This window comes from Tympanuchus pallidicinctus, unplaced genomic scaffold (genome assembly GCF_026119805.1).
Source record: "Tympanuchus pallidicinctus isolate F22 unplaced genomic scaffold, pur_lepc_1.0 scaffold11, whole genome shotgun sequence".
NCBI classification, from domain to species: Eukaryota; Metazoa; Chordata; class Aves; order Galliformes; family Phasianidae; genus Tympanuchus; species Tympanuchus pallidicinctus.
Window position 1 is genome coordinate 15517265 of NW_026294627.1, and position 12534 is coordinate 15529798.

The window sequence follows — 12534 nt, forward strand, 5'->3', positions numbered from 1 at the left end:
TATGAACTAAGGAGCAGATGTGTACATACTGGAAACATTAAACTCATGTTCCTGGAGTAATTTTAACATCTTATAAACCTTCAAAAATGTCATCAACTGATCATTCAAGAGATCATTTTAAAATGAAATCAGATAACACAATCAGGTATTTCCTTTTTATGTTACACAGACTGTTAATATCGAACCTACATAATCCTGTAACTTCCCACCAAGCTTTTCACATTTAGGACCTGGCATTGCAGCAAGTAGCAACGAGTGCCACTGGAGAAACTTATCACATGGCAAGACAATATTTTCAGAATAATGTATCTAACTGATTTTCAAACTCATCTGAAATGTTAATAGACGCGCTGTCTCTGGATTCTTACCACTTTCCATTGTAGAATTTGCTTGAGGCATGAAAGTATTCATCACAATTAAAATCTGTAGTATGTTCCTAATCTTACTTACATCCTGGGAGATGATATTTGCTGTGTAATATCTTGTTTTCATAGAAAATGTAAAAATAATATACATTTTGGATTAATTTAAAAAAAAAAAAATTTTTTGTTAAGATAGAAGGTGAGAGAATGGTTGAAGAGGTGGTAAAGAAAGGAGAGTCACTAATTTCTATCTGCTAGTGAAGATCAAAATCTTTCTAAAACTAAGACTAAAACCTTGCAATTTTTTTTTTCCCAGTCCATTCCTCTGAACTATTACTTGTTTTTCAGTTGCTAAGTTAGTCACTTCCTCAGGCCATGCCTCACTTCCTCAAGCCATCCAGCCTTCAATCTAACAGCTTTGCTCAAATATGGCTCAAGAGCACTGTGGTTTCTGTCACTCAGAGAGCTCCAAGATGTTGGAATATATCCTGCAACTCAGCTTCAGGAAGCAGTTTTTAAAGACGTAGCCATTATGATATGAATCCCACCAGGTACAGCCAGCCAGAACAACTAAAAGCAGGCAAATGAGTGAGACTAGGGGATCCAGGTCTCCAAAAGCAGCCTTTTTTTGGCAAAGCCCAGATGGCCTGAAGAGGGCTCCAGAATGAGCACATCATTTTAGGATGCGTCAGCTTTAATCACGTAAATCCATACTGCAGTTTCGAACACTTTGCTTTCTCAGATTCTCACTTGGTAGGGTTCAAGAATACACCAGGTCTGGTACAGGCAGGTAAGGCTGTGCACTTCACTTTTTGTACAGAAGATATAACAGACATTAACTTATGAGGAAATTTATATTCAGCACTTGGGAGTGAACGCTGCCATTATCTGTGGGTTGGCTGTTTGTTAATGACAGCTGATGCCATGGAGTGGCTATGCCATAGCATCAGTGCCTTAGCAAGGAGGAAAACCTAGCTTCTTGAATGTCTTCAGTTTGCAGCACCTCACTCCAAAGCCTGCTGCTGTTCCTTAGGAGGCACTGAATAAAAATGGTTGCCAGCCAAATAAGATTATGCTAATCTGGAAGCCAATCTTGTGGGAGATGCTCGATGACAGAAATCAGAGTGGGTTCTGGCTTGCTTTGCTGCCAGCAGGCTGAGGGCACCCAGCCTGGCTGTACAGGGCCTGTCTGGTGTGCTGGGGAAGCCGCCTCTGTGTGGCTGGGCTCAGCCCTCGCAGGGGTACAGGTCCTGCCTCCCTGCCACGTCATACTTTAGAAATATTAATTTCCATAAAAAGCAGAGAATTTGTCACAAGGAACCCCTTCAGGAGGTATTAAGCTCTGTGAAGCTCATTATTCCGATTAATGTTAATGCGGCCTCTGAGGCAAAGCCTGCATCTCCACCCCACCATCCCACTGCCTCCCTGACAGGCAGTGTGTGTATGCCGACTGGACCTGCATACATGCAGCTTTTCCAGTTCATTCCAATTGATTTTATAAGCCAGTGCACTATGTAAAGCAGAGCAACACTATACTAGATTCTTCCTGCTCTGATGCCAGGGCTACAGCTGATAGATGTGTAGGTATTGGGCCAGACCTGTGCCCTCCCTCCCTTGTGTGGAGCCTACATTGCTGTTTTTTGGGATCCATAAGGATCATGGGGTCCGACCCCAGCTCTGCACAGCACCACCCCAAATCCAGTTCCTGTGTCTGAGAGGCTGTCCAAACACTCCCGTGCCCACAGCCCTGGGCAGGCTGCTCCATGCCCACCGCCTTCTGCTGCAGACCCTTTCCCTCACTCCCAGCTGCCCTCTCCTGACGCAGCTCCATGCCATTTCCTTGGGCCCTGTTGCTGTCACAGAGAGCAGAGCTGAATGAGGTTACACAGCAGGGATGAAAGGGGTAACCTTGCCTCATGCCTGTAAAACAGAAAGCAATGCTGCTGTGACCACAGCAGGCTTCCAGATGAATTTCTTGTGGGAGAGACTTTCACTATCCAAGTCCAAGGTAATGTACTTGCATAATAGGTGTCTAGAAAAATCATAGAATCACAGAATCATTTGAGTTGGAAGGGATCTTTAAAGGTCATTCACCTGAAGATGGGACTAGTGGAACACTGCCAGAAGGGATGTGTCTCCATCTCTCTTGAGGATGTAATGGCATCAGATCATGTGGAAAAATAAAATATTTTCCTTGTCTGTGAGGTAAGCAGTGACCCAGCAGTTTTTTAATAGCTTGGTATTTTGATGCAGCACTGCTTGGCTTTTCAGGGGGTTACCTGCCTGGAGGGATTCTTTTAAACAACGAGGGTTCAACATATCCCAAAGCTGTTCAACAGAATTCAATGTCATTTAGCTAATACAAAACATATACGTAGCATAAGATGGTTCAAGAAGAAATGTGCACTATAAACGAAGTAAAAGGTGACAATATTTATGACACTGTTTGGAGAGGGACATCAATTTTAGTTTTGGGCTGTGTCCTTTGAAAATTTGATGTGTTGCATAGATACGCCGTAGCCCTGTTACAGAATGTTACTGCAATATAAAAGCATAGCTGTTAACCACCACCTTCACCCATTCAATTTAGGCAGTTCTCAGTTATCATGAGCCCAGGGCTTTGCAGACTTTGAAGTTATGGACAGAAAATTTTAAATTACTTAGGAATTCTAATAAGCAGATGGACAAGTTATGAGATGGCCTGCCCAGTCTCTGGGGCTGAGATGCACTGCAGTGCTGCAATGTTTGAAGGTCATACGTGGTGACAAACGTGAGGACAACTGATGTCATTCACCACTCTTAGGAGAAAATAAAGAGAAGAAAAAGAGAGAAGTAAACAGGCTAAAACAATTGCTACACAACAATAGGAAAATACCCATGTGCTACCATAAAAGTAGACCATTTAAGAGAGATTAATAGCTATGTCCCCAAGTACTAGTTAAATGTTTAAAAAAAGCACACAGAAGTTAGATTCTTTGTGTGAAAATGCATTCATTATGGAATTCAGGAGCATATGTTTAACCATTTGGAACTTAACAATGCAGGTAATATTTCCCCACATTAATTCAATTTTAAAAACAATTATAGAAGATTCTGCATTGTCATTCCTTCCCGAACACCAAGCAATAGCTAAACTTATTTTCTAAGTTGATCCATTGCACAAAGCATATTAAATTGGAAGTATTGAAACTGCCTGACAACTCATTAATCTAAACAGAAGGACCCAGGAACAAAGTCCCTGCTCTAGCTGTAGGGCAGATATCAGCAAACATTCGCTTTGGTTTCACTACAGCAACGCTGATGCAGATAACACTGTTACAGCAACCTTTTAAAGGAACTCAGGCAACCAATACCAAGAAGCAACTACTGCATTTAACTGGACAACACCTTTTTCAAAATACACCAAACAGGTTGACGGTTCTGTAAGCCTGCCTGCATCTATCTGTATGTGTGCCTGTGCTGTAAGTAAATCGCATGGGAAAAAATCAGCAAAGAGCCTCCTAAATGACTGGGCTGGTTAAGGCGAGGCAACTTTTTCTGATGTCCTTCCCGCATTGATAACAACAGTATATTGGAAAAAGAAAAATCTCTCAATCGAAATGTGTTTACTTGGACAACCAAGCTCACTGCAATCCCTGTCAAAGGCCACTCATAACTGGTAACATTCTGAATGTTAGTGGCATATTCAGACTCCCAATCCCAGAAACAGAGATGCATGGACCAAAGATGGTGCAAAGCAAAAAAAGGCTATTTCTTTTCCTAGCACAGTCTCTCAATGAGTATTGAGGGGTATATCTCACCATTATACGACTGACCTGGGCTTCTGCCTGCCTGCTGGGCAGGGAACAAACCTCGACATGTCTGGAGGTGAAATGAAGTTGCAGACTGCCATTTAAATCTTACTGTCATAAGGCAGTGACACTTTTTTCATCTGGTATCACAAATCAAACTGGGATTACTCTGAAAGAGCAGTGAACGTGCATGCAAATTACAAAGGAAGGGGAGCAAAGAACTGTCCCAAACAGCAAACTTCTGTTGCAACTTCCCAGCTTTTGAAGAACAGTGTAAACGTAAATATTTTTATGCTTTACCTGCTTTGATTGAAAATAATACTGTAAGTGCCATAGCTGTGAGAAATAGGGAGTAAACATACGAAAATTGATACCACATTGCACTGTTAGATGCACTGCTTATAATCAACTTGTGCTTAGAGAGACAGAGACAGGAAGTAAAAATAAAAATGACAAATTGGATTTTCCCGAGTAAAAATATGGAAAACAGAAGAATTTCAAGATATTTGTACTCTATAAATGCATTTATTTCATCTTTTGAGTACACTATAATCCATTTATAATTTGTTAAGAAACTGCTTTTAATTTTTTTTTTTTGTTACAGTAATTTCAGATATTTTGCAATGGAGCATTATGAAGAGGCACAACAAAATGGAGACATCCTGGCTCAGGTAACTAATTAGCTCCTACTACACTTATGTGTTTTTAGACAAATCTGTCCAACTGTATCAAAGTTTCTCTGGAAATCTGATAGAATGAAGATTATTTTTCTTTCACTCTTACAGAAATTAAGTCTCAGTGGAAATCGGTTTGAAGGAGCAGACAACCCCATTACTTGTAGCTATTTTAATCTGGTGACTGAAGAGTTGGTTGTTGTTCAGCCAAATAATTTTCAGTTGAACTCTGTACGCACAGTGAGGGACCAAATACCTGCATGCAACAAAAGGCAATTTATGTTTATGCCTAGTCAATACTAAAGGTGTTACCCATACTGTCACTTCTGTTTTGTCTGAGATTGGTGAAAAAGCAAATAACACAAACTAACCTTACTCTTTGTAGAAACTGCTGATGCACAGTGGGGTTTATAAAGCAGATCCCTGTATTAATTTCTTATTGAAACAACATTAGCATTTGCTTAGCTTGTAACATCAGCAGTTGATGTCCCATTCCCAACTATCCATTTTCAGTTTAAGACTGAAAGCAAGTCTGTGGAGAGAATAAGCAATGCAACAGAGATAATGTTGAGGATGCAGGAAACACTCCAGATGGAGATAGCTCATCTGCACTCTCCTCTCTGCCTCAGTTCATCGGCTTCTGCCGAGGTGTTCTCAGTACACTGAGATGTTCCTCCTCTGTTTTCAGTCTCATTCAATCTCATTCAGGCAACACAATGTCACTGTGCTGAACAGAGACTGAAGAAGAGATGACAGCTGCCAAACACTCATCTCAGAAAATAAGGTAGGTTACACTGGCAAGATTTAGGGAAAAACAGCCAGAACGGAGCAGGAATTTACCTTCTTCTTTCCCTGATGGTGTGCATTTGCCATTTCCTAATGGTCCCAGTCCCTTCTAACCCAGCCTGAAGACAGCATTCTAAGATTGCTTCCTTTTCTGGTCTGCAATTAAGCTATTTGTTTTTGGAAATGGAACTAACAAAGGCAATGCGTGCCTTTGTCACCTGAACCACAGCAAATATATTTCAAACTGTTGTGGTCTGTCCCGCAGATGGCTCAGCACCAAACGCTCACTCCCCTCCTTCTCAGAGTGAAGGGAGAGAGAATAAGAAAAACAACAACAAAGTAGCACTTAGGGGTTGAGGTAAAACTATTTAATAAGATAGAGAAAAGGGAAAGGAAAATAGTTATGACTATATATATATATATATATATATGAATATAAAGAACAAGTCTTTATACAAGCAATTGCTCACCACTCCCCAGCTGATGCCCAGCTTTCCCTAAGTGGCAGAAGAGAGCCAGATAACTCTCATCCCCTTCAAAATTCCTGCGTGATGCCACATGTCATGGAATTACACTTGGCCAGTTTAAGTCAGCTGTCCTAATTCTGTTTCCACCCAGCTTCCTGGGCCCTTCACTGTGAAAGGCCTTAGCTCTGTATAGCACTGCTTAGCAGCAATTAGCATTGCTGTATTATCAACATTGTTTTTCTCCTAGATCAAAAACATACCACCCTACCAAACACTCTGAAGAAAGTAATTCCATCCTGACACAAACCAACTCAAAATAAGCTGATATTACTGCAGCAGCAGCACTTACATTAAGTTGAAGGTATCAATTCATGTTTGCAGCCATTTTTTCTCATGTATCAATACAGAGGGTTTTCTGGATTTTTCGTTAAGTATAATGAAATTACTTTAAAACAGAACCTTGCAGAAACTAAATAATGGCTACACAGTTATTAATATGTATATATTTATATTACACAGAAGTAGAATAAATTAATTGCATAAACTTCATCAGGACATGCAGAAACGAAAATAATTTTTCTTCCCAAGTTACAAAATTGACATCCAATGCACTTATATTAATTATAACAGTCATTGATGCTTATATACACATAAAAATATAACAAAGTCAACAGGAAATACGACAGTGCCTTTGTTAAGAAAAATGCATCTCTATTTCATACCTGAAATACGGTTTCATCTCCAGCTGTTTTCAAATCATCTTCTTTTCCAATGATTCTCTGCATCTGCATTCATTTAGACATAACAAAACAGGAAAATTACAAGATTGGTATTAAAAGAGTCTCTCAGAAACTTGCACTAATTTCACAATAACTGGAAACTCATTTAGGTTTTTGCCAGGTTCTCTTTTTATGACAAAGTATTTGCATATTAAGGATATTTTGCTATTCAGATACACTTTCTGAGAAAGCCTGATCTATTGTGGTTAATATTGCCTAGCAGAGCATACGAATCTGTCTTTTGCAATCCAGTGGACACTTTTAGAAGAGATGGTCTTGCACCACAAGTTTAGCATCCACTCCATAAAATCTTGAAACTCATAGACAGAACATCAAGGGCCATCTGGAGAAGAGAAATTATCCTGTGAATCTCATGCTGTCCTTCTAGTCATCTTTACTGCTACAGACAAGATCTTCTAGACACGAAAGACATGTCTGTTCAAATGAGGTATACAGTACAATTAACAAAAACAAGAGTAATTCAATTAAATAAGCAACCATATTTTCAGAACTGGCATGAAGCACAATGCGTTCTGAGCTTCCCCTCCATCCCACAAATGAAATGAATACTGAATGAATTAGCTAATGTGATCTTTAGAAGTACTGAAATGACTCACACTTAAAAACTGTCTGAAGTAGAAGTTTAAGGTAATATTAAAAATGCATTAATTTGCTGATTATTAAAATCACCTCAAGTGTTCCTTGGCTGCAAGCTTTCTTTATGATTGTATTTCAGCCTGGGAAGTCAACAGTGCCAAAGAATGAGAGATCTAACAAAGCACAATGTGCACCTACCTTTCACAGACATTAGAATGAATCCTTGAAGCGACAGCAAAAATGAAAGAAGAAAGGACTTATCAAATCTAAGGCATAAACGTGGAGTTACACTGAGCATTCTGGATATGGGGTTTTTAGGAAAGACAGTTCTAAAGTTCAGGCTGCTGCTTGTTTACCAAGCATTTCTGAGCAATTCCTCACCCATGACCAAATCTGCATGGCCATTATTTTGTAAGTTTTTCAAATCTCTCCTTAGGGCTTTATATTTCCCCCCTCCTTTTTTTTCTTTTCTTTTTTGCTGTGTAGTTCAGAGAAGGAACATAGGTTTGCAAGCAGTGAGTAGGAAAAACCTGCATGCTATTTGTTTTGCCACAGATCTTCTCATGACCTTAAACTTTTAACTAATTCACCTGTTGTTTTTTTTTTTTAATCATAGTTTTTGAGTTCCTTGGGATAGTTAATTTCTACTAGTATTGTTTGAACAGCTCGACTTGACAATCTAAAGACAAGACAGTTCAACATATGAATTCCTCCAAGTTTCTCTAAGTTCTTTTTCACAGAATCACAGAATCACAGAATGGCCAGGGTTGGAAGGGACCTCAAGGACCATGAATCTTCAACCCCCCTGCCGCAGGCAGGGCCAACAACCTCCCCATTTAATACCAGACCAGGCTGCCCAGGGCCCCATCCAACCTGGCCTTGAACACCTCCAGGGACGGGGCATCCACAACCTCTCTGGGCAGCCTGTTCCAGCACCTCACCACTCTCCTAGTAAAGAACTTCCCCATGACATCCAACCTAAATCTTCCCTCCATCAACTTAAAACCATTTCCTCTTGTCCTGCTGTTATCTACCCTTTCAAAAAGTTGACTCCTCTCCTGTTTGCAGGCTCCCTTTAGGTACTGAAAGGCTGCAATGAGGTCACCCCGTAGCCTTCTTTTCTCCAAGCTGAAAAGCCCAGCTCCCTCAGCCTGTCTTCATAGAAGAGGTGCTCCAGCCCCCTGATCATCTCTGTGGCCTGCTTCTAGACCTGCTCCAACATCTCCCCGTCTTTCATGTACTGGGGCCCCAGACCTGGACAAAGTACTCCAGATGGGGCCTCATGAGGGCAGAATAGAGAGAGACGATCACCTCCCTGTCCCTCCTGGCCACACTTCTGATTTTCTCTTTTAATCACTACAAAACGATACAGCAAAAACACTACGAATTTCCTGATGGCAAAATAGCAGTATTGACCTCTGGGTACAAAAACAACTGCTTCCCCATTTTCCTTCTGAAAAACCGCATTTTTACTTAACTGAAAAAATCTAGCTGAAACAAGAGATACAATAGGAAATGCTTTCCGAATGACAGAAAATGTGCTGTTCTTTTTTTCTGTTGTGTTGCATTTTTAAAGGACTCTTAGAAAATTTGTGAAGAATACTAAGCAACACTGACTCACAGTATTTTCTTGCAAGTGTTCTGGCAGGTTTTATTGTTTTCTTACATGACATGTAAATCCATATTACTTTTGAAATTATTATTTTGGAAAGAATGATGATAATTTCCAGTAGCTTGCACATTTTTTCCGGCACAATGTAGCTGCTACTCACAGAAGGATGTGAATTCTGCCTTCGAGCAATGGACTCTAGTATTCCAGTACTCAATTTCCCTATGTAACATTTATCTGCATTTAATATTTATATCTGTTCACTGCCGTATGATACTAATGGCTAATTCAAAGAGAGTGATGCCTATTATGCATAATGCATGCCTCTCTCCTAAAGGCATACAAAGAAGCAACATTTTCTAAAGATCAGCTGGCTGAAAAGATACGTCCATTTTCAAGAAAAAAACAAGAAGGGATTTTGCCTATTGTAAATTTGTTGGAGAGAGTTTGGTGCATGTGGATGCTATCAGACTGTACAGTATTGGTGGTCAATACCAACCTTGACAACAGCTGACAATGCAGAGTGCTTGTTTGCTCAGTCCTGAACAACTGTGTAAAGATGTCAATTAAATCTGAATCGCACAGCTCTTGCATGTGCCAGTGAAGTTATTGTACTTCCACTCCCAATGAAGTTATTAATTTTACTTAGAAATCACGCACCAGAGCTATTAGGGAAATTCCTCATTGGTGATTTGGAGACCTTTGGTGGCCTTATCCTTGATGGGAGGTCTCAGGTGACTGTGCCTGGGTTATTATGTGCACCAGTATCAAGTTCCTAATCAAGAGATGCACATCTGGAAATCCCCCTTGTCAAGTCTCATGTGAATGTGTTGGGCAGTATCTTACTGTTTGTCTAATGGACTCTCTGTGCAGCCTAACTCAGCTGTTCTTATACAAGCATTTGAAAACATTAAAGCCACACCATTTTTCTTTCTGTTGGAGATTGTTTTAAGCAATACAAAGCAATGCTTTGCTATGTACTCCTTTCATACAACATATTCTAGCAAACGTGATCTCAGATTGGATGGAAAAATGGGCTTGAAGATTTTAATGAATCTTCATTTAACAAACAGAAGCTATGCCGCTGCTTATTAGCTTTAAAATCAATAAGCATGAGAAGATACATACCTTAAAAAATTCTTTCTTTTCAACTTGCTCATTGCCATCCGTATCTAACATTTTAAAAGCAATCTGAAACCCAGTCTGGGGTTCTGCAACAAAGTGTGAAAAAACTTTATGACGTATGCACACACACACCCATGCACATGCAGTTACACTTGTACAGGAATATTTAATCTAAAGGAAATATAGATTCTGTTTGACATCGCTGTGCACATGCATCCTATTTCCAGTAAGCAATGTGTACCCCATCCAATATAAACAAACTCTTAAATAAGACAAACACCTTTTTGCTGTTATTAAAGCAGTAGCAAAGCAGCAAATGCTGGCAGTGTCTAAATACAGCCTGCTAAATAAATACCTGCTCCCAATGACTGTGAAAATGTTGTCCTACTGTTGTGGTCTTTCATAGACAGCATCTACAGATTTCTCTGTAATCCTTGCTCACTTCTGAAATCTAGCTTTACCCCCTGTTTGGAGCTACTTTTAGCTGAGAATACTGGAAAGTGCTGTGAGAGACCATTAACTAGCCCCCAAACTGGGTAATTAATGAGAAAGAAAGAGATAGAGTCTTTCTCCAGCACTTCTTGCACATGTTGCTGCATGCTGCTATTTTCAGTCTTCGCTAGTCCAGAAGACAGACTGGTCTTGTCCACGTTCTCCCAGTTCCTATTCCCATGGTGTTGTTCCATTCTCTTCTCCAACCTCCCTAAACAACCAACTCCAGTGTTACTGAGACGTAATAAACTGCTCCTTCTGGCCTTCTTTTCTTTGCTAAAGCATGTTTGTACACCTCCCATTACGCTGATTTTTTGGGAATTTTATACAACATTGCTGTGCATTTCCTTCACCCAGTGGATGTTTCTTTTCAACACGAACATTTAATGAGTTCTGAGTTTTGCAGGCGCTGTAAAAACACTGGGTGTTTTGAGCTCCTTCCCACAGTTTCCTGCTCTGACTTTGCTTACACGAGGTGACCTCGCTCATTAGCAAGCCCACACAGGAGGAGCGTGCTGCTGAAGTATATTTACTCACTGGCTCGCTGCAGTAGCCAGCACTTAGCCCAGTCATTTCTGGAGCAGGTGAATTAATTCCACAGCACAGTCATGTCAGGCATTAATGTGAAAGCCACGGAGTTATCTTCTCTAGCATACATTCATGTTTCCAAGAGCAATGTTGGACTCATGAGGGCAGTGAAGCAGTTTCTCTACAATTACTAATGCCTCCAGAGATTTTCTTTTATTTTGGAAGCACATTCTTCCAGTTCCACCCTGTAAAGCTTTAATCTTGCTTCTGTTTAGAGAGGCTTCCTGAAAAGGCAAGAAGTTACAGAAATAGCCTCTTCTTTTTTAAGTGATAGCAAGATGGTTAAACAAAGAACTATTTTTACATTTTAGAAATAACTTTATCTTCAGCTGCCAATTAACGTCCTCTGTGAAGCAACCTTGTGATGTAAGGATAGTTTATAAATACCACTGCAATCTACATAGCAGAGCCTTTCCCTGGCAACTGGGCCATAATAATCAAAACGGGCTTCTTTTCCGTGGAAATGCCACACTCTAGATTTGTGTTACTACTACTAAAGCAAGAAGAGCCTATCCTGTAACGTATTCAGGGAATAAAAGTAATTGATGTATTTAATAGTAATTCATACCATCTGTGTTGCAGTTTTCAGATAAGAAAGCTGTTACTGAAAATATAGGACCTAAAGCTGCTTATACTGTTCAAATGACATACTTATCTGATATGATGCAACCTCAAAGGTATGTGTTCGTAAAATAAGCATAGTTCAAAGACTACTTCAGATGTATTTGTATTTAATTAGAATCAGGCAAAATTCCAAAATCTGAACCCAAGAGCTTCATCTTAGCTGTGAGTGCAGGCTACACAAAGGTGCTTCCCCTGAAATCATTCCTGCGTTGACCAAACTGTCAACTTTGGTGACTGGCTAATTGGAGCAATGCTTTTAGTCATGGTGACAATTTCAGTTCCTGGGCCTGTTCAGCAAGCAGGGCTTTACAGAAAGCTCCATTAACCAATTGCTGAAAATGAAATCCAATACAGCACTGAAAGAAAAAAGACGATGATGATACACGGAACACAGAAAAGAGAAAGGGGATCACAGTGGGCAAAATAAAGCCTTTGTCTCCCACAGATTTACATTTGGAGGCTTAGTGCTACAGATGCTGCTTTTATACGATGGACAGCACGGGCTGACCAGCAGCATTCTGAAGCTAGGAGTCACTTTTCTGGTTTCCCCATTGCACTGGTAATTCAGAAGAAGTCATTTAAGCATTAATTTGTCTAAGAAATCTTGCTTTAATTCTCACTATGAGAGAGGAAGGTCATT

General features: G+C 40.1%; 1 protein-coding gene across 8 annotated transcripts in view; it reads right to left on the reverse strand.

The window, feature by feature from the left end:
- Positions 1-12534, reverse strand: part of MICU2 (mitochondrial calcium uptake 2) — a 131334-nt gene that overhangs the window by 13732 nt on the left and 105068 nt on the right. For all 8 annotated transcript variants that reach the window (XM_052671399.1, XM_052671400.1, XM_052671405.1 and 5 more), the window contains 2 exons: positions 10194-10276; positions 6803-6865 (listed from right to left, as the gene is read on the reverse strand). In XM_052671399.1, the coding sequence (XP_052527359.1) occupies positions 6803-6865; positions 10194-10276 (146 nt within the window). The remainder of the gene's footprint in view (positions 1-6802; positions 6866-10193; positions 10277-12534) is intronic.